The sequence below is a fragment of the Varroa jacobsoni genome, unplaced genomic scaffold (assembly GCF_002532875.2).
Source record: "Varroa jacobsoni isolate VJ856 unplaced genomic scaffold, vjacob_1.0 scaffold_888, whole genome shotgun sequence".
Taxonomy (NCBI): Eukaryota; Metazoa; Arthropoda; class Arachnida; order Mesostigmata; family Varroidae; genus Varroa; species Varroa jacobsoni.
This window is the reverse complement of record NW_019213790.1, coordinates 37,930-59,670: the sequence shown is the minus strand read 5'-3', so window position 1 is coordinate 59,670 and position 21,741 is coordinate 37,930. Positions and strand designations below refer to the sequence as shown.

The window sequence follows — 21,741 nt, the reverse complement described above, 5'->3', positions numbered from 1 at the left end:
TTCTGTTGTTCTCCGCGTTACCGGAATGAGCCTGTCGAGCCTACGATAAGGCCACATTGAGATAGCGAACTTCTGACAGATTATATGTGCGGGCAGCAGGCGCGAATACACGCAAATACGAATAGGAACACTATCAAAGTGTTCCTAAACCTAAAGGGGTAAAATTTAGCCTCATACAGTTTTTTGATTTTACTGGATCGGCAGAATGGAGCTCTTTTTGTCAGCAAAGCTAACGGCGATTAATGACTGACGGCTGTTCAAAGTCCGAGAGTAACTACTGATGATTCGCTTTTATAACTTTTATATAAATTTTTTTTTCGTTTTTTTTATATATATATATTAGTATTGTTTCATATATGAGTTAGAATCGGGAGGTGTTTAGTTTCTGTTGCTCGCTCTGTATCTCCACATATCTACAATTCGTAGATTGGTTAGCTGTAAGAAGTAATACTTTTTTGAACTTCTTGTCTAAAAACGCACCCTGCGCCCATATTTTCGTTGTCCCAGTACGCCAACTATATATAACACACAAATCGACAATAGCCGTGCATGAGGTTGACATCTGTTGTTTATCGGTATATACTTAGTGATTTGCTAGGAATATACACAATATCAACGGGTGCCTGCTAAATCCCTCTGACGTTTATTTCCAGTAATGGCGAACGTAATGAATCACCTCGAACACATACGTCAATGAAGTGTGTGGATCGTTTGATCCTTACACATCGGGTTAGCTAAACCAAGTGACACTTCTGTCCATGCTTCCAATACACCTCAAAAAAGAAAAAAACATTTGACCTCGTAATACCCACATTAACTTCTTTCTTATATGATATACCTATATGCTATTGCATACATAGCCAATTCATGTATGTGTCAAGCGGAATGGTTGCTTAGAAAATGTCGATTACTTCAAGCTGCGGTGAGTCTACTTAAAAATAATGCTAAGACAACTTTGCCGTATAAAGCACAGTTGAAAGTCAGCTATGGAAAAAAGTTAATATAGTGGTGTTTTAAGAAGGGCAGCGTGGTTACGTCGAGATCTGCGAGATCTTTGCTCGGAGCACGGGATCAAATCCTGCAAATCGCAAAGAGGGTTTTTTATGGTTTTATGTGTACTTTGAAGCATCTGCTATACAATCGATCTTCAAGGACATCTACTCTGTCTCTTATAAAAACGGGTACAGAGTACGTGTAGTGATGGACTTTACACCATCGATGTCATACAGAGAGAACCTCCGTGATGGCTTCAGGGTAATCAGCGTGTCTAGAAACCTAAGGGACAGATGTGAACTAGACACACGGTAAAGGACTAGGCAGTTAGTCAGAGACTAACAACATATCGGCTAGCGGATCGGGCCCTTGGACCCTCACCGAATGGCAGACATATCTTATTATTATTATTTTGGCCATTGCAGTATGTTAGATATCAACATTATATGTTACAAATGACAATTAAAATTCATGCGGCGCTTATGCTAGGCTGGTGGAAGGGAATCAATCTACGTAGTGGCCAATGGCGGCTTGATTCAAACTAAGATCAACGAAAAGATTGTCACCCTTATCGCTTTGACTAAAATTGATTACAGAACCAATGGCCAACCCAAACGGTGATAAGTCACAATGAAGCAGCATAAAATAAGACTATTATTATTTTTCTAAGAACTCTGCCAAATATCTCAAATGACAAGACACATTTAGTTTGCATGAATATATTTTTCTAAATTTCTAATTATGCAGTATCTACCTTACGAGGGTTTATTTACCGACGTAAAGGGACCTCGGTTATGATAGCGATATCTAAAACCTTTTCCGTAAGGGCCATTTGCCTCAGTTACTAGAAAGCTAATAATAGGAACAGACCGATTTCGACCATATTATATTCGACCACTTTTTCCTAGTACCTTTAATGGACATTTACTAAAGATAAACCTAGCGTTTACCTATATGTTTCAAGGGCTATAGATGAATTCGCTAAAACTATCCAAACGCTCCCCGGTAAGTCATGTTTACATGTTTCTGTTTTACGCAATAGATTGCTTTTGTTGGGGTCTTCTTCTTCTGCTTCGAGAACGGTTTCCTACAGTTAAGCCCTTCATGGAATTAGATAAAAGCGTTTTTGTGACTGGGAGCAACTGTTCGTAGCACGTAGAGCGTTATTACGCAAAAGGTCGCTCTGACATTTTCTATTAGACATGACGCATAGTGCGTTATACCCATATGGAACGCCTATCCATGTTCCTGTTTCTCGTCCTTCTCAGTTGGTTTTTAGTTTTTTCGAAAATCGCAAGAACACAGTATCTCCTCGCATCTTCCTACCTTCGCACCTAGGTCACGCCGCTCTGGTTAAATCCTGTCGCCTGGCGTAAGCAAATTACTGTTACAACGGTGTCCGACTGTGGGGAATCTCGTCATACCCGAAGTAGAAGCATTTCGATGGAATCACCCAGCTAAAGTTCTCAAATGCTTGCGCCTACCGCTTTATGTCGATGGTGAAACCAACGAAAGTCCGAAAAAGCGAAAAGAAGGCCAATCTATCCTGGATCGATTTCATTGTTCATTTACATGATTCTTTTCCCCATGTAGCTATTTCGCCAGTTGAGCATCTGTCTCGCTTCCGCAAGAGGTATTGACTTTTGTAGAGCGACACGTTCCAGCTTTAGAAGACAAAGATCATCAAATGGCGCGGGCGAGATGTGCCGTCAGGAGCCATTGCAGGACAAATGGGCTAGAGGATTTTTTTTCTAAATAAAGTTTGTTTTTATTTCACGTGAAACAGGTACGTATTATAGATAAGTTATTAGGAAATTTGAACTAGAGGTCCAATCAATCAAACTTTGACAGCTATCCATGACGACTATTTATTGAATTTAATGGCCGTTTGTAATATAATCAATGGTCGTAGGATATTGTCATGTGAGCACATAAAATCTGCGCGTAATGTGTTATGGTAACACTAGCACAACTATAGGGGTGCAAGAGCAAGCACTCTTTTCGTTCTCGTTAAAAATCGCGCGTATATAATGTTAAGATTCTAAAAATATGCAACATAGATAAACAAAGGAAACAACAAAAGTCCAAGTTTCCACTTTACCACTTCTTTATTATCAAGCATGTGATAGTTGTTTAGTGATAATACATCATTTAATTACTTTTTTACTATTAAAAAACATATACCATGTTCATCATTACCACTGTTTTGCCTAGTATCAAAATCAATAACAATACAGGTTACGACTCGCCCGGATTCACAATCCCGCCAGCCCTACACAGTCTTCTGCTCTGGCTCCTCCTGATGCCTCGTCCTGCGTTACTCTAATACGATCAGTAAGTCAGCAATGCAAACCATTCATTAGAATTAATAGAAGAGGAAGCTTCAAAGCTAAATCAGCGGGCAAAACTGCTACAGTGGTACCCGATGACGACACCTTGCAGCTATTGCTGTTGTTACAGATATGTAGACGTACAAACTAACAAAAACCGCTTCCCGTCAACTGTAAATAAAATAAATGAGACGTTCTGTACATCGGCGGGGCGAGCTGTAAGGACAAACAGGACAAAAAAGCCAGTACCCAATAGCCGGGTCGACCTGAACGTTTGCCGTATGCGAGTGCAACGCGCCATTGAACGTGGGGCGTGCTATGTGTTTGATGCGCTCGGACTTTGGGACGACGCTTAGCAAAATATTTGGCTCAGATAATGCACCAAAGTAATTTGATGTGAGTAAGAACACATCGAAGTGAGGTAAGTTGATAGATATATGATAATCCTTATACGTCGATGCACTTCGATAGCAAAGAAAGGAAATACCGAATTTTCTTAAAAGTGAAGTTAAATGTAGAGGTGCTTTTTTTAGAAGAAATGAACTTAACGTGAATTTGGTTACGACCGAAAGAGAAAATTTGGCTTGATTTTAAGAGCTTTGATATTGAATTAATATTGAATACTTTTATTTATTATAATGTTTTTCCCATAATTGCATAATCAAAATTAAAGGGATCCCTTTGAATCGGTTGTTGGTGTTGATTATCGATTTAGTTAGTTATTTATTAAAGATATAGCATCATCTAGACGTCTTTACTCTGTGGCTCTGCGGTCGAATTATGCCAGACCGTTCATAATTTGGGTAAAGAGTCAACTATGGAATGAAGTTGACCAAGATCCTTCATGACAAGAACCTCTGGCAGTTATAATTTCACATATCTAATATTATTCCCCATGTTATATTATTACAAAATACTTACAACAATTCTGTTCTTTTCCAGCCGCATGCACCAGCCAGTTACTTGACTCAGTAATACTTATTGGGCCACGACTTGTTTACCCCACGAGATATAGACCTTGAACCACTTTTGCCCTACCCTGTATGTATACATATACTATGTATGTATACTTTCAATCTTCTTTGGTCCCGGCATCTGGTATCGATGATGCCATTGTTTGGACATATAGGCACCGCTTAATTCAATTATGGTCTTGTATCGGTGAGCCAGTGTATTCGGACTGTGCTAATGGAAGTAATATAACGATAAGCCGGCGACGTCGATAAAATACGTTATGGCAACGAGAAGAGGCTTCGTTCATGTTGACGTTTACTACATCTAATGTAAATAAGAACAGATAATCACGACGAAGTACATAACACTCGAATCAGGCTGCACTAGTACTATCGAGTTTCCTCATTTCGCTCGTTCGTAGCTATGAGCGCAAACGTTTTCCACTCCTATCGGTAATACGTTGTGTTCGCTATATGTTACTATCCATGTATTACGTAATCATGACCAATAAGAATTTTTTATTTAAATACGTTTCCGTCCATTAGACTAAACAACTTATTGGCACCTTCCAAATTATCCATTAGGTCAACAGTGATTTAACCGCTAAATTCAAATTGAAATATCTACAGATAGCACCCGCTATTCTGAATGTACAATTACAATAATTTCTGTACATGTCACCATATAATATGATCCTTTGATTAAGACGATGCTTTTTCGTTCTAGGATTATTAGCGATTTTGTAGTCTCTGGGATGAAGGTGTTTCCTCTTGTGGCGATTGCAGCTGATACGCTAGGGAGCAAAAATGCCCTGTCAAATAGCACGTTTTCGAAATCGATACTGTTTGAAACTAGGTCATCATGCCCCAATACCGCGCATCATCTGCAACTTTTTATTTTAATTTAAAAGAATTATGGATTCCTTTAAAGGAAAATTATTAAATAATGATAAATTATGCTACATTAAATAACAATACGTGTTTGACATGGATTTTTCTCTCATAAAATATTTGTGGGTTTTCGTTACAATTAGAGGCGACAGTTTGATTATCTATAAAACCATTGTTCAAGATGCTTTTGATGAAAAACCTATCGTTCGTTTGTTGTTCTGACGAGCTCTCTTTACTAGCTATGTTGTTCCGTACGTAATTCCTATCATGTTGTTTTATTCTATGTCGAAACTGTTATTGTTAATTTATTAAAGCAGAAAGCCAATATTCTATTTGGAATTTAAATTTTTCGCTCCTTTCGGGGACCTATACTTGATACGATATAATAATACTGATCTAATCGAAGGTATAATAGTAGACTGTGTGTCAGATATGATAGCTGTTGTTGCAGCATTGCTATTACATATAATTTAGCCACTAGAAGTACCAGCCAGACTACGCCTCCATGTAGGTATAAATCTTTGATGCTATGCTTAAAAGGTGATTCGAAGGATTTGTTCACGCAGGAAAAATAGGTGAAGGTGAAAAACCGAAAGAGTCCCTAGCAATAGGTATACATCATTATCAAAAACAACGATACGTGTATGTTTTCATGATAACCGCGAAAAGTCAGCCAACGAATAGGCAACGTATTGCCGCTTTTCGCCTTGACACAATAGTGTGTTAGAGACAGTACAATTTCTGTCTTTTGTATATTCTCAAGTAATATATGATGAATAATATGGTATTAACAATTCAAGTTTGAGGAAGTTGAAAAATAGTAGCACAGGTTAGGCTAGATTTATTACACATATTTGTTTATTAACTTGCAGTTATTTTGAGCTGCATCTGTAAAAGTTTCATCCTTCTCATAAGATATTTCTTTAATGTTTCATAGAAACTTAGGTATGGCCTTTCCTAAGCTAACGTTGGTATAACAAGCAAAAAACCGACAAAACGTACTCAGTCCGAAAGGACAAATGACGCATGGATTGTTTCGTTTAGTACGCAATTAAAGGCAGATTTCAGAGAGGCGCACAGCTGCCAGCCGGAAGAACGCTAAATTCGTTTAATTAGCATACGACGGGTTCTCTTAGGAATAAAGGGCTAGAAAAATCATTCAGAGCAGACTGGGCAGAAACACTGCAGGCTTAGAAGATTGCTGCAGAAAAGATACCGATTTCCTCACTGCGGTATGCTTACATTTTCCGCTGGATAAGTCATTTGTGCGATTTCACAGATCTACTGAAGATACATTTCCATACGTCTTGACTATTGCAGATTATCGCATAGCGGACTAAATAAAACATCAGTCGTAGCGCAGAGGAGCGACGTCAACATGTAAGTTGCATGTCCTCACCGTTTCTATGTGGGGACACAGACAAGCTACATGTACTACCACTATAAATAGTATAGGAAAAAGAATCTGCTCTCAATGACATCGACCTTCTGAAATATCCTGCGGTTTTTTAGAAATATTTCGCAATACAAAAGCAGTTTGAAAGCAGAATAAGCAGATAGCAGGGGGTTACCGCAAAGCTAGTGTTCATTCCAGACACCAAGGAAGATTAGCTATTTCCACTTAGGAAATTAGAACTATAATATATGTGAAATAGGTCGATCCATAAAGCTATTAAAAGTCAAGTCACTAATTGATCAGGGCCACTTTTTGCCTTCCTACCTGAATGGAAAAATAGGAGTGATCTTCTGTTTTCGAAAAACGAAAGCGCCGGAAAAGACCCTGTTCAGAATGTTGCATCTCGTAGCGATTTAGATTTTCGCTTGATCTGAAGTGCTAAATCGCTAAATGGTTATAGCCGGAAGGTCCTGCAGAGTTTTGGCGGTTCTATTTTCTTGAAGAATGATGAATAAAGGCGCGAACATAATTCCTACTGATCGTTAAGGCTTTCGATGAACGTACAGCGAGAACAAGCTGCGTGTTATTAGCAGGTCAAGCCTTTACAACATGATATATGATGTTGCATGGGGAAAATAGCTGCAGATAAGTATTAACCAACCGGTTGCGGTCACGAAGAAGTCATAGCGGTTGGTTTGCGACGACATCTCGAAACACGAAGCTGGCGTATGACTAGAACAAGAACACACAGTAATTCTATTTTTTTTTAATATTTTTCTGGTAAAGCCTCTGCTGCGCGACTAGTTACCATAAGGCACTGAATGTTGGGTATTTTAGGTACGAGTACGCTCGCCTAACCTGTTTACTGTAGTAGACTGTTTTGAGTCGAATAGAGAATTGGACTTCCGAAAGTGCCGAACTTCACGTTAATCGAACTGTTTGCGTTAATTGCCACCGGGTCATAAAGGTTATCCTCGACGTTCTATTTCTAGAGGCTTCTAGTGGGCAACGCCTATATGCTGTACCTAATTATGTCTTGGAGCAGGATCGGAGCGCTTCTTTTTGATGAGACTGAATAGGCTATCTGACTTTGTAATTACACGTGAAGGGGAATGTTGTACAGCCATATCATTTCAGATCGTACATATCACCTACGGTGCGATCTGATGTACAAATTTCGTCATGGGTTTGTGGTACTGCCTTGAATTACGGTTTCAAGCTGGTAGACATAGATGGCGAGAAAAATTGTGCACGATCCGGCATATGATGGCAAATACAAAATTTAAATGCCCGTTTACGTTCACATCATAAATAAAACACAAGTGTTTTATTGGTTGGTTATTTATTGGTTATTTTCATTGGTTTAGTGCTTTAGTGGTTTATCTAATGTTAGTTTCGTTATCAAAAATATCCAGAGGAACTGTGGACGTCATAGAATACTACAGTGGCTTAATAAGCCTAGAATTAGATCTGGCACTAAATTCGTTTGAATTTACGAAAAGCGTTCGTAAATGGTAATGAGTGTTTCACGTTGCAGTCTCTATGACGATGTGCTACAAGTACATGCATATATATATATATATATATATATACATGTTAATTATTGTGAGCCATACATTAATACAGAGTCTTCTAGACATATTTTCTATGCAGGAGCTCATCTGGACCCGCCATAATTATTGATGTGCATTCAGATATCCAAACTGCCTGAATCGATTCTTCAATTCAGTATGAGGAAACTACTACGTACCGTTTCGAATCCTTGTACACTTGTACAACGATTTTCACGACATTCCCGTATGCGCTAGCGGCAAAGTTTAGCTAAAGAAGGTAACACATGCGCTGCTACGTGCACTAGCACAAAAATGGCGTAAAACTCCATAGGCTTCATACGGAAATCGCTCGAATCTCGGTTGCATACATGGAGTAAAGCTCAAATAAACAAATGATTCAAGCGTTTCCCTCGTTCTGAAAGGCCTGAGGCAGCAGTGACGAAAACATGAACATTGAATGACTTATGCCGTCGAATCGAAGAGATATGGCGCCTTAATTTAATTATGTCGGACTGTTATGACCAAGAATTTAGAACGCTTGCGGCAAAATTACGACCGAATGAGCTGAATATCCAGTCTGTGAGGAGTTTGTATCAAAGGATGTGTTTTCCTACTCTCAGAGGAGCCAAAAAGCTTGAACACGGCGTTGTGGGCAATTAGATGTAAAGTGACGACTATGACTAGCAGTACAAGAAGTAATCTTCCCAGAAGCGGTTCAAAAACAAACCCCAATCAAAGTAGAATCATTCGATACAGGTCCGAAAGCAAGGTACCCTTGCGGTGTTCTTCGACCGTCGAATAATTTTTCATCATGAGCTCATACAGTTCAGCTCCACGGTCACCAAGAACTACTACAGAAAAAAGTTTCAAAAAAATTGTACGAGCCTGGCCAAAAGATTGGAACCATTCTACAACAGGCCCCGGACAACTGGACCAAGTAAATGAACCACTTGAGTGTCTGTTTCGTAGGAGATCTTTGGTAGCATTTTTACATTTTGCAAATTATTTTTGAACAATTTTTACATCGATATCGTCGTTGCTGTGTTTTGGCTTTGACGAAATGCGCCGTAGAGAAGGTGTCGAAAATGCACATCCTTCTATCTAGATTTTTTAACTGTGAGAAGATCTTTCAAGTTAAAATGGCACTCACAACACAATATAACACTGATATATAAATACAAACGCTTTCAGACGGTACAAAAATAAACAGCAAGTTTTTAAAAAAAAGGCGGGAGCTTTTTCCAACCTAATCCATTACAAAAACCATTGATATATATGAGTATATATGGGTAGAAACACATTCACGAAATATACTAGGTTCGGCATAATATGATTGTTCGGTAATGCGAGTACTGAAAACGAAATTATAACCATCCACTTATACCTTAACAATGCCTTACAATAAGCCTATAACAAATTGACCATACATGTCGAAAGAGACCTAGAACGCTCGGGAACGAGATAGACTATTAGGATGCCGACAGCCATAGTTAAGATCCTGATCTTTTCGGTTAAATATAAATCTATAGAAAAAAGAACTTATGGACACGGTCACATATTCAGTCAGCTCACTTTCGTGTTCCTCCGGTCTAGTCAGCGACGCCATTATGCTTTAGCGTAACTTCTTAGAGGTCCCCGATGAAAAGACGGTTGTCCGCACCTACGAAAGATATTCTTCAGGTCGCAAACCTACGCTTCGTGATGCTGCGATTCGTAGAAAGAAGGACCAACAAATGGTGAATAGTAATGAGGAGAGAGTGAAAGCAAGGGACGCAAAGACTTCGTCGTAAGTGCTTCGTGTTAATGGAGGGAAGTTGGGCAGGCGTCTGTGAGCGGGAATGTGGCCCGTCGACGAACGAAAACAACGAACGATTGCTTATCCGGTTTTTCCAAAGCGGTAAGGGATTTGAAGGAAAATATCCATCGCTAGACCCTAACAAACGTTGCGTGTTTTGGAATTTATTAGAAACGGTGGAAAAGTGAACGTAATGCCTTGACGTTGAAACAAAGGGGTGAGTTCTAAAATCTAACGAAGCTAACGCTGCTTACCCTTTGTGTTCAATGTGACTGACATGATAATCCTGAAGCTTATTAGAGAACAGAATAACTTATCATCGAAGGAGACTTAATCGTTACGAGTCTGAGACGGTACAGCAAAGCTTTGCATAAGAATGACTATTTATGGAAGCACCTATACCTGTCAGACGAAAAAAATATAGGCCATATACATACTAGCTATGCGTGACAATAGTTGCGGAAGACGTAAGTCCCTATAATACCACAGAACCTAACCGGTTAAAGCGTTGTTGATTAGGTAACGTGTTGGCATCGTATGACTCGTACGTGCTGCTTCGCACCGGAGGAAGTGCTGTGAAGCACCCCAAGGTTGGTACATGCTTTTATGGAACGTGCGTATATTAAGATGTCTTGTGATTAATTAGTGAATTTATTGCTAGAATCGTAAGCCTTGAATGACATTTTGAGCATTTTGAGTTATCACTAGATAGTTATAGACTAGTTATACTAGATTCTATTTCTTGCTATGAGAAATTCATCGAATAATTTCTTAAAACATTTCTAGTGAACATGCGACCTCCTAGATCTAAATACTCTTAAACCCGAAATGACCTCACGGTGTGGGGTTATCTTTCGCCATGCCTGACCTTCATGATATTTACTTTGTACACTTGGTGAAAACTATATATTAACACTTGGACAAATTATAAAATATGCTCTATGGATGCGCTTAATGCAAAAGTCGTTCATCATTGTGAGGAGTTACGGCTTAGGCTGTCACCAAAAGGGAAACATTTATTACTGGAACCTTATGAGCAGGCTTACGAAAGGACGATAACCAAGTTCACCATCCAACGCCAATGACTGTAACAATAGAGACAATCGTGTCGATTCACTATTCCACATTTGGGCAATTCAAATGTTCCAACTCAAATTTCGGGATTCCTGCTTAAAGAGTACCCCGTAACTTTGTATGCAAGACATTGTTTCTTGCATTACTGCCGTATCAGAGGAATGTCCGTGAATGCGCACGCAGTTACCGGCAATGGACGTGCCTTTTTTTTGCATATCTACAGCCGCTGCGTACACCCGCTCATATATTCGTCAGTATTGTCCTAAATGTTTATCGCACATTCTTAAGTTGGTAAAAGATAACCAGGAAGAACCGAAAGCATTCGATAGTCTGCTGTTAGTGCAGCTTTATATTGGCGATGGTCGTTAATTACTACAGCGTAGAGGATGCAAAAGGTATTGACGCAGACTTTGTATTTAGTCATTTGCTTTTTTTCTATTAAATAACAGGAAACGTTCACGCAATGCTCGCTTAACCTTTCCATTTATTTGATTTGACAATATTTGGTAATTATCTCTGCTGATTGAAAGGCTGGCTAGTCAGATTACACTTAAAAAAAAGATCTGGACGGTACGAGATACATAAAACGTTCACATTCATAAAAGTGATTCGTGCCATATGGAACCTACACCTAAAAAACGATTCGATACACTCCCTATGTCTATATATACACGTAGGGTAGGACAATCTATATATAGATCCTGGCCCAAAGGCGAACCCTGTATATAGCGTTTATCAGTATTATTGCGCATAACGCAAGCGTCAACTGGCAAGGTGTTGCTGTTCTTTTGCATCCGACATCGCTTCATCCGTTTGTGGATGAATACTCAGTGGATCCAAGACGCCTCTGAACAACCTTGCCGTTAATCTCAGCGTCATCTATTACACTAGCGGAAACACGCTCAGATATTCAGCAGAATGCGAACAATCGAGGAAAAGGAGGCTCGCGTAAAGAAACTTTGCAAAAAGGACAGTACCTTCTCGGATCTTAGTTCGTGCAGGCGATATGCATTGCAAGCGGTACTATAGTGTGCCCTCTGTCATTTGGTGACGGTAATTGCGATGCCGACGCTGCATAGACGCATATAGATGCCAATATGGCAGATCGCTGCTTTGGTTTGGGTGTCGTTGTGAATTTGCATGTGGATATATGCCTCATGCGCCATATCGGACACACACGTCGATAACTAACAGGTAAGCCATTTTGTCAAGCGGCGCAGTTATCGGAGCTCGGGCAGATGGCTAGCACACATAGACACAGCGTTGCATTGATTTCTCTTTTATCAAGATTTTCTCGGCAAATGCAAAGACAAAGATGTCTGGTCCACGCCAGCGACAAAGTGCTGCCATTAGTACAACGCTATCGCAACCCGGGGGTTATTGAGGAAAAAAGCGGTGGCGCTAATAGGTAACTTCAGTCAGGGGGTCGGAAATGTGGGCGTGTAATCCGAAGGACGTTAAAAAAAGAATAAAAAAGCAAAACGAAAAAGAAAGTCACATCAAACGAAAAATATTCACAAACAGAAAGGAACTGAAATGGTTTGCGCAAAGGTCGAAATCGAATAAGGTCGAGATAAAGTCTAGCAAAGAACAGTACAAGACGATGATAAAGCTTTGCAAGCAGCGTTTGGACATCATAGTTTTGACGTTCACTAACGAATTTCGACTAAAAAACGCGAGCAACGGTAAGCAAAAAAGAGAAGGCTTCCCTTGACTTGCAGAAAAGCCGCTTGGCGTTAGCAGTGAGACTACTGATAGCGACCGCTGAATAGGACAATCCTAATCGATATGAGACAGTTGTACTTCCAAGACTATTCTGCTTTGCGATGTCTCTGTTCCAGAGATTTAGGAGTTCAGGACGAACGTAGATTGTAGGCGGCGGACCAATGAGAGATTCGGATTGGTCAGAGTTGAGTCTACAGGGACCGACGTAAGAATGTGTACGAACGTAAACCCGGAGATGTTTCTATATGAGAGCGTTGTATATTTTGTACCCCATGATAGTAATCTAAACAATATTGTGTGTGTAGCTTCGTTGCTTATTGTAGACGGCTGAGCTATTGGCACATAGGATATGTACATGCCAGCAAAAATGACACGTATTACATCGGCTACACGAAATATATTGTATCCCAAACCAATGGGAGAAAAGTCCTAAAATGAATATTCATCATTACAATTGCAATAGGTCACTTGATGCTGTTTCAAGCCGTTGGCATTGTTTTGACGTAGTTTCGCAGTCAGCTGAAACTTTAAGGTAAAAGCTACCGAAACTATCCGGGATAGGTGTACAATGCACGGTTAAATTGGTATAACTGAAAAGCAGGTAAAAACAGGGTGAAATTAAAAATAACATTTTCGGCTTAACGAGTGCGCTCCATTTGATTTTTCTAGTTCGAAGGACACTGCCTTGTGCCAAAGGAGATCATCAAGATTTTAGTTATACAGTCAACGAAATGTTAAAAAAAAAAGGGTAGTAATAAATAGAAACCGGCCAAACTATTATATTCTAATAGATAAGTTATACGATTATACAAAGTAAGTGATCTATATAGGTGTTATAGCAAGAGAACGAAAACTGGAAAATAGAACATTTTATTGTTCTTTTTTTGTTTTATTTAGAACACTTTCCTATTTCGGCTGCCATACAAATCTGCTTAGTCTAGTTAGTGTAAATCAGCTTAAGACGGCCGTCTATTCGTTCTATAGTAGACATATGTAGGTTGTTGACTGCGCAGATGAGTGAACCAATAGCAAAGGGCCACAGCGCTGATGACAGAGAAGTATTATATTATAGAGGTCTTTCACTGCAATGTTGTTCGATTTTAAGCTATATAATTGAGCTATTATTATTAACAAATCGTAATATTAATTAATAAGAAAAAAGTTTTTGACAAAATCCGTTTATTTGGAAAAAAGCATTTGTTTTGACTTTCTAGGATAACCTGAGGTCAATTTTGGGAAATATTTCTCACTTTATTTGCATAGAAAGAAAAAGGAGCAACTTTTCAGCAATAATGTATGCTGTATTAAAGTTTATTTTGTTCTATAATCTCGTCGTATACTTATCGTAGGGAGAGATATTTGTACTCCAGCATATTTTACTGCGGCAATACTAACTATTGCGGTTTTTACAATTGCTTGCATGATTCTTGAATTTGGTATTTATATCCCTGGTTGGATTGCCATCGAGTCGTCTATTGGCAATGAGTCTTAGCTAATGCCGCGTTATATGCGTGAAAACAGCCTTGATAATCATGTTTGACGCGCAAATTTTAAAAGGTGACAACGGGCTGTGACAACGGGCTGAGATACGTTTTTACACTCAACATATAGCCTGGGAAATGGGTCAGAATAACAATCTAAGATGCACCCATGCTATCTTAATGCCAACCTGTTTATAAACTTTTTTTATCTGCTTTTATTAAATAGGCTAGTCGAGCGTAGTTCAATGCAGGTTTGCTTAAAATTTGTTATAATTTTATTAAGAGTAAATTTAGCGCTCTGTTTTACAGTTAACTGCTCTGGTAACAGCAAACGGCCAGGCAGCAATACGTTGTGACTGAAATTATAGAGAACATGTCAAATATCTTCTACAAATCCATATAAGTAGCATTTCTTTAAAAAAAAAAATCCATATTTACTTTTCTCCTATGTCAACTAGAAGCGAAGTGGTCTTGATAAGAACTATGAAAGCAATCTATATTCAACGATAGACGCAGCAGTGCACCAAGCAGATGTGCAGCCTTATACAAAACAAGATCTTCCTCATAGAATGTCGTACGAAGTTCTTCACTCAAAAGGCGCGTTTCGTTAGATTGAACGAAGTAAAAAGATAGTTGTATAGAGACCAATAATTCCAGTTTATTCAAAACTAGAAGAAAATCCCCACCAACACCGCCCCCCCCCCACGCCGCCGTTAGTAAACGTGTTCACGTTGTGTGTAACCTAATGAAAACATCATGTCCAGAACGACTCCATATTCATGTGGTGCATGTGCTTTCCGTTTCGCATTTCGCCTTGCGATACAAGAAACAAAGCCTTGGCTTCGGGACGCCTTCGGGATCTATCAGTCACAATAGTTCGTCCACGTAGAAAACTGAAGGATGAAAGAGCGCACGTTACGATACGGAGTGGAACTTGGCAAACCCAAACGCCTGAATAACAATTCATCGCAATGAAAAATTCGATTAGCCCGAGAGGGCTGGCCCACATAGCGCAATTTTTACGCTTCGTCCTAGTACCACGTAAGTGGGCCTACCCTTGCCCTCCCTCTATGTCTATGGAGACTAAGGCGATAATGATTAGTTGTGCATCGTGTGTATAGGTGTGTATGTATGCGTTCGTAAATGAATCTGCAATTTACAGATTGAAACAGCTCGTTCTAAAGTATTCTCTAGCCTTGATAGTTCACGAACTCCTCGGTTGTGAGTATTTCCCCGACCAGCGCGGAAAGGCAGGAAAAAAAGGACGAGATCGCTTTTTAACCAAAGTTTCCAGTCGACCTAGCCAAACTGGTATGAGCTATCTAAAACGAATAAGTTGTTCCATGCTAAGCCACTCGTTCAAAAGCGGCACGTACACAGTTGAGCAATGTATACGCTTCAATGGCTACGATGTGAATACAGCCTTTTCCCAATGGGATGCATTACTAATAATGATACTGAAACCGCTAAACAATCTCATTTACATGTGTCACAAATCGGATAGCAACACGCGGAAGACCTATCTGTTGCATAAGATTGTATTGTATAAGTAACGAAGACAAGGCTGGGACCTTTTTACACAGGCGTCCAATATATGAGTAGTGCGAAGTAATGTACGAGGGAAGGCAAAATCTGCATTTCTACCTTAGTTTTATGAGGTTTTAGCAAGGATTTAGTAGGATAGGATATGCAAAACATGACACCAGTCTGCTTAATGTGTACTGAGTTAACTGGCAAAAATCTGAGGATAAACTTGAAATTATGTTGAATAAAACTATTCTAGTTTTAGACTATATCTCCGGTACAAACGACGCACCGCGTATAGTATATCATAACGATAATAAAAACCATTCTATTGCCGGTAGATGTAGAGGTTTTTAAAGACCTTCTAAGAGTTGTCTGTGACCTATTAGAGTAATCATCAAGAATAGACTAAAACGCTCAAACAGATAGATGATCAGTCAGTTAATGGCTACGGCATTACAGTTCTAAAGATGAAATGTTCTTGATCAATTAGTCTGATATTAATCACTCTGAGATCTCACTATGGCATACATCTATCAAACTCTGTCGCCAACATTGGTCTTAACTTGCTTTTTTTATATTACGACCTTCGTATGTATATATGCTGTTATTGGTCTTTGCTCACTAATTTGTCTTAATATATTATACAGTTAATAATAATAATAATAATCGAGTTAATAATATCAGGACAAGGTTGTATGCCTTGCATCTTCATCCAAAACCGTTGTCAAGCGGCAGCAATTCAGGCTTTATAAATTGGCGGGATGTGATATCGGCAGCAATCTGCGTGCTCATAGCGTCTGTTGCCAACACTTTTCAACGCTAAACGTTAACGCCTTTAGAAGCATTTCTGATGATTGGATCTCGTTTTCGCATTCACCGTGCGAGCAAACTGAAATCAAGCATATCTATCAGATGGCCTGCGAAAATTTCCGTAGATAAGAATTAATTAGCTTTTTAAGCACAGGTATGCAAACAATGATTTTCTCCTAAAGGACAAAACTCTATAGGAGACAGTAATTTCGACCTGTAAAAAAACTATGCATGACGGTGACTCATTTTACGCATATGCGTATTACAAAGAAGAAGAAGAAGAAGAAAAGAAAGAAAAAAATCCTATGTTTATGTGAGGAAATCAGCGACGCATTCCGTATTCGAATCTTGTAAAAAATGCTTCTAAAAAACATTGATAATATGGCTTCTGATTCGTACTGCGCCATCGATAAATTCGTTCACTCAGGCATGGTATATGTTGCTGTTTTATTTTGTTTCAGTACTTCGTGAATTCGGTTCAAAATAGATGTGATTAGCTGTTGACTATTTTTGAGTGGCTCCATGAAGCCAGTTATGCACCGATCCGTGCTGTCAACCGGAGAAACGATCCGAGTTTTCCCGCTTCTTCTTCAAGGACGCTCACTGTTATCGGCTGTGTGGGTCGATATGTTTCCCGTAAACATGTGAGACGAATGAGATTCACTGATTAACGAAGGGCGTGTTGTTGCCAGCAAGGTCAATCGGAGACCTTGACATGGCTAGATACGAGAACTGCCTAGCCGGACAAATAGTCATCTCAGACTGGATTTGATTCACATTAACAGTACGTACAATGAAGAAAAAAGGGTTCAAATTCAAGCACGGCGAAAAATATCATTGCTATTGATATATAAAACAATTAATAAAAACACTATGCAAAATTCGCATCAAGGGCTTGCTTGACGACTACCATGCGGTGTATCCTGCGTCAACCGTAACCAAAGGAATCAATACTAACATTTATTTCTATTAGATGCTGGATTTGATCTCAACAAATTCGGTTGTTTACTTATGTTAGCTGATAATATATCAGCTAACATAAGTTAGCCATATACATATGTATCTAATGAGTCAAACTTACGTCTAAGTCGGCTGTCGTTGCACCTTTAGTGACCGCGAACACGGTTGCCTCGCAAGTTCATTTATATCATGCATTTGTTTCTGCTACGACTACTGACTAACGCGACAGCCAGTAATTCTTCTAGCCTTTCTTGTTTCCACATAGAGGCTTGCGTTTCTTCGTATCAAGCGATCGAATCGGCCTGTTGCCAGGCCAATGCAATTACATGCAAATTTCCTTTGACGCGACTTCAAAACTAATTTAAGGTTTTAAAAAAGCCTACGAATAGAGACGCCTACGCTGTGCCGCTGACTACATCACTGCCGGTTCTGATTGTCCTAATATTATTATAATGCCAAAGCTTACCCTTACGCCGTACGAGGTCATCATCAACTAAACAGTACCTACCATGAGGGTAATATTACTTGTCGCTAATGGGCCCTAGAATCTTGGGCCTGCCTTCCACCAGCAGTCTGCGATCCGGCGATAACAGCACAAATGTTTGCGCAATGGCTGCGATGTGGCCAGGATTTAGATTTTGTTTCGGCAACTGAGTCCCGCTGCAGGGCTGCTTGCATTACTAGATAGTCTGACTAAAATTTGCTGGATCCAACTAGGACTTTGGCGTGATGCTATAGTCAGTAAACCGTTCATGTAAAGTCCTGTGGTATTAAAAAAGAAGGATGTTTGCATTGGAGAACGATAGCTGTCGCTACTGGGATGACGTCTGCAAAAGGACGGGACACCAACAGGTCGTGTGAAAATGGAATAGCGCTATACGTAAAAGTCTGTCTCCTCTAACGACGATAAATAAACAATTAGTAGTGCCTTAACCGGCTCTACTGCTGGAGATTCAAGCACAGGTTGTATGCAGAGTAATCCCAACTGACAGTTCACCTTTGACCCAAACTCTTGTCCATGTTTGCTTGCCCATAAGATAGTTTGCGTGAGTCGTATTTTTGCATGAACTGTTGAACGGTAGTGTGATAATGTTACACGTAATAATAATGATGCGTGATAATGTTACGTACAGCAGTTAACTGATCTTAGAGGACCAGCTGGTAATAAACTCCTGTTCGACTATGCAATATGTGAATCGTCCAGAAAATGTTGAGCAGATCAGCAGCGGTAACAAACTTCGTAATAGGCAAAGAGCACAAGGTAATAATAATTCCAATAGTTAGCATACAGTTATTTAATAATTCCCCCAGTATTATGAAATGACGCAAACCTAAACAGCCGTTAATAAGGTGCACTTTCTACAATCATTTAGAAATGAGAAAAAAACCCAATTTCCGCAAAGAATTAATTTCAGCTTGCTGCATCCAGAATGATAAATTTCATACCATGGAGACAAAAGCTGACTCGATATTGGTAGCCCAGTTAGGGAAGTTTAGGTGGCCCTGATCCACAAAAGCGTACCAGATTATCACAGCAGTAATCTTGACTGAGACGCTTGTAATTGTGAAATTCCCATATTTCGGGCCTATAGAAAATATCTCTCATACGATACAATATGGCCGAAACAGGTAGCGTTGTTTACTAATGTGTCAGTTCTGCTTGTAAATGTAATAGTAGTCCACTATTGCAGAGCTGATTATATTAGAAAGCTGGGTCTCACCAGAACGCATTGATAAATGGGCCGTGTTTGCTTCGGCATATATGGACGACCTGCATCAGTAATAGATGCTAATGACGTCGCGGACAATTTACGTATTGAATTCTGACCCTTGAATTAGACGTCTAAATATCAGTGTTAACCTGTTGCTTTTTTAATTTTGCGAAATTCGTAGGAGACAACTTTGTACTCGTACTAAACAATTAAGCGTTGACAATATAGGGGTTCAGTCAAGTCAGATCGCTTTCGACAACTGCTATCAAAATTACTACGCAATTATAGCTAGAAAGGCAGGCAGATGTGTGTCGATTACGTTGTAACTCACAGGGATTAATATCCTTTAGGACAAAATAAATCCCAAAATCATAAAAGTCTCTGAATCAATTCGTTTCTCGTACAAACGTAGATTAGGCTCAATAAGAGACACATCGGTAGCTTCGTTACAGGATTCGTAGTACCTACTTTTCGATTTAGAAGAAATCGCGATTGCGTTTATATATTTTCCATGTATCGCCAGTGTAGAATTATTCTCTCAATGCACCAATTTCTATCAACAAATTTCAGCTAAAACCACACCTAAGCCCTTATATACATTTACATGGAGAATACAGTATAAACCCGCTTTATATATTGCTTCTGGATCCGTGTTGCAACGTATGTGTGAAAAAAGTACTGATGCGGAAAGCGCTAAGGCGCCGACGATGCTTACACCCCATTACCCGGCCTTCCCTATTTGGCTGAAAAGAATAACGCTATCGTTAAAATCAAACAGCATTTTCTACTAGCCCGACTCTGGCTAGCGGGACTGTTTATTACCTCACTGCTGTTTACCTCATTCTGTTCGAAGCCTAGACCTTAAAATCTGATCTCAGCGTAGTAATCAGTCATATTTGTGTCGTCATTATTAGGACGCGAATGTAGCAAGACCAAGTGAGGATTGAGTGACTAGGTATAATGTACAATTACCGAAAATGTGCTTCAGGCCGTGCTCGAAACTGTACCCGAATATTAATAGCTAATACAGCCTAGTGTAGAAGTATACGAGAAAGGAACTAGTACCTCACCGTGTAGTTTCGTCAAGCCCCACGTTGCCCAGTTAAAGCTATGTCGGTATGATAAATCAGCTATACAACGTATGCGATCTATAAGCTAGCGTCAACTATCGGCTGCGTCTCGATCGGGCCAAGTTGAGTTAGTTTATAACTTCAGCCTCAATCAACTGAGATTCGTGGTTTTTTTCCTTTCTTCTCCCTCTATTCTTTATCCGAGTGTCGGTCTGTCGCTGTGACAGTGCTACGTGTTCCGACGTATTTTCTGATACATTGGAGCAGAGTCGGTGCCAAGGACAAGGTCCGTGGCCCATTGCAGATCTACGTGATCCATAAGCACATTGATACACTAGACAGTAAATATACTGCGTACTTGTTCTGGTATCGTATATAAGAAATGCAAAGGTGACACTACAGTTAGCATTTGTTGTCCCGGTGAGTTCCGGTGCTATATTTTTGAAACTGGAAAGCAGTTTTGTAAGCCTTAAGTAGTGACAAATATATATACGAGGCGGAGAAACGATCGACAATCAGGTTATATAGCTATTACAATGATCATGTTCATATGGGATGGGATGTTTTTTGATGTATATATATATAAACGTACGTCGTTTTTTCCCAAGCAACGTATTTTTCCAGAAAAAAAGTTATTCTGAATGTCATTTTAGGATTCCGGCAATACAAGAGGATAATATATAAATGTTTCTATATGTCAACAGCCTTCTGCTTAAGATCTTAAAAGTGGTCGCGGCGAAGATTTTCCTGTTAGCCATTTTGCATATGATTTCGTGCATTTGAACAGGTGTACTGTAGCATACGCCGCCTTTTAATCGTAGAGCTTCGTTAGTAGTTGACCCTCTTTCAAACCCACCTGTTGCTAGGCCTATGTACCATTATAAGTACTTTCCAGGTTGTAGTGATTGCGAAAATAGCTTTCACGGCGACCGGCGACCTATCTGTGTGGCCTCACTGAATGCTCCACGAACCACGCTTAGGAAAACATATTATGCGGAAATGACAGCTCGGTAATACGATGACGCGTACGCGATGACGGGGCGGGCCGACCCGTTAGTGGAAATGGGTCTGGCCTCAGGCTTCAGTGTACCTTAAGGTTCATAGTGCAAACCGTTGCTCTAGCCGTGGAGACCCTTTTGTCTGTTTTGGAAATGTTGTTAAAGCGAGTGCACGGGGTCTCCCTGGGTAAACTGCCTAGAAATATGTTCACTCAGCGAGAACGAATGTGTTTTCGGGCATAAATATTCTTTTATAAGCTGCCTATTGGAGAGAAAATGTGGATTCTAAGAAGTGGACCGCAGTATTCAACGGATACGGAACTAGAGTGACCCGCTTCGGTATCAGAGTATTATACGTAAACTGCCTCGTGCCCATAAAAGATTTTGCCTGTCTGAAGCCAAGGAGTGCAATGTAGCCATTCAGATTTTAGGGTGTATACGCATTAAATCCATGTGAGTAATGCAAAAACATT

General features: G+C 39.7%; 1 protein-coding gene across 18 annotated transcripts in view; it reads left to right on the top strand.

Annotated features, from left to right (window-relative positions):
• LOC111264710 (uncharacterized) overlaps positions 1–21,741 on the top strand; it is a 72,121-nt gene that overhangs the window by 35,111 nt on the left and 15,269 nt on the right. For 9 of the 18 annotated variants that reach the window (XR_015312771.1, XM_086970173.1, XM_086970169.1 and 6 more), the window contains 4 exons: positions 2,332–3,744; positions 4,266–6,547; positions 9,710–10,013; positions 10,431–10,501. Coding sequence is in view for 17 of the 18 variants with exons in the window: in XM_086970173.1 (XP_086826299.1) it covers positions 9,920–10,013; positions 10,431–10,501 (165 nt within the window). In the remaining variant the exon portion in view is untranslated. Of the gene's footprint in view, positions 1–2,331; positions 3,745–4,265; positions 6,548–8,278; positions 10,014–10,430; positions 10,502–12,826; positions 13,759–16,989; positions 17,410–21,741 lie in introns of those variants that run through there. The other 9 variants (XM_086970180.1, XM_086970181.1, XM_086970174.1 and 6 more) reach the window with 9 other exon arrangements.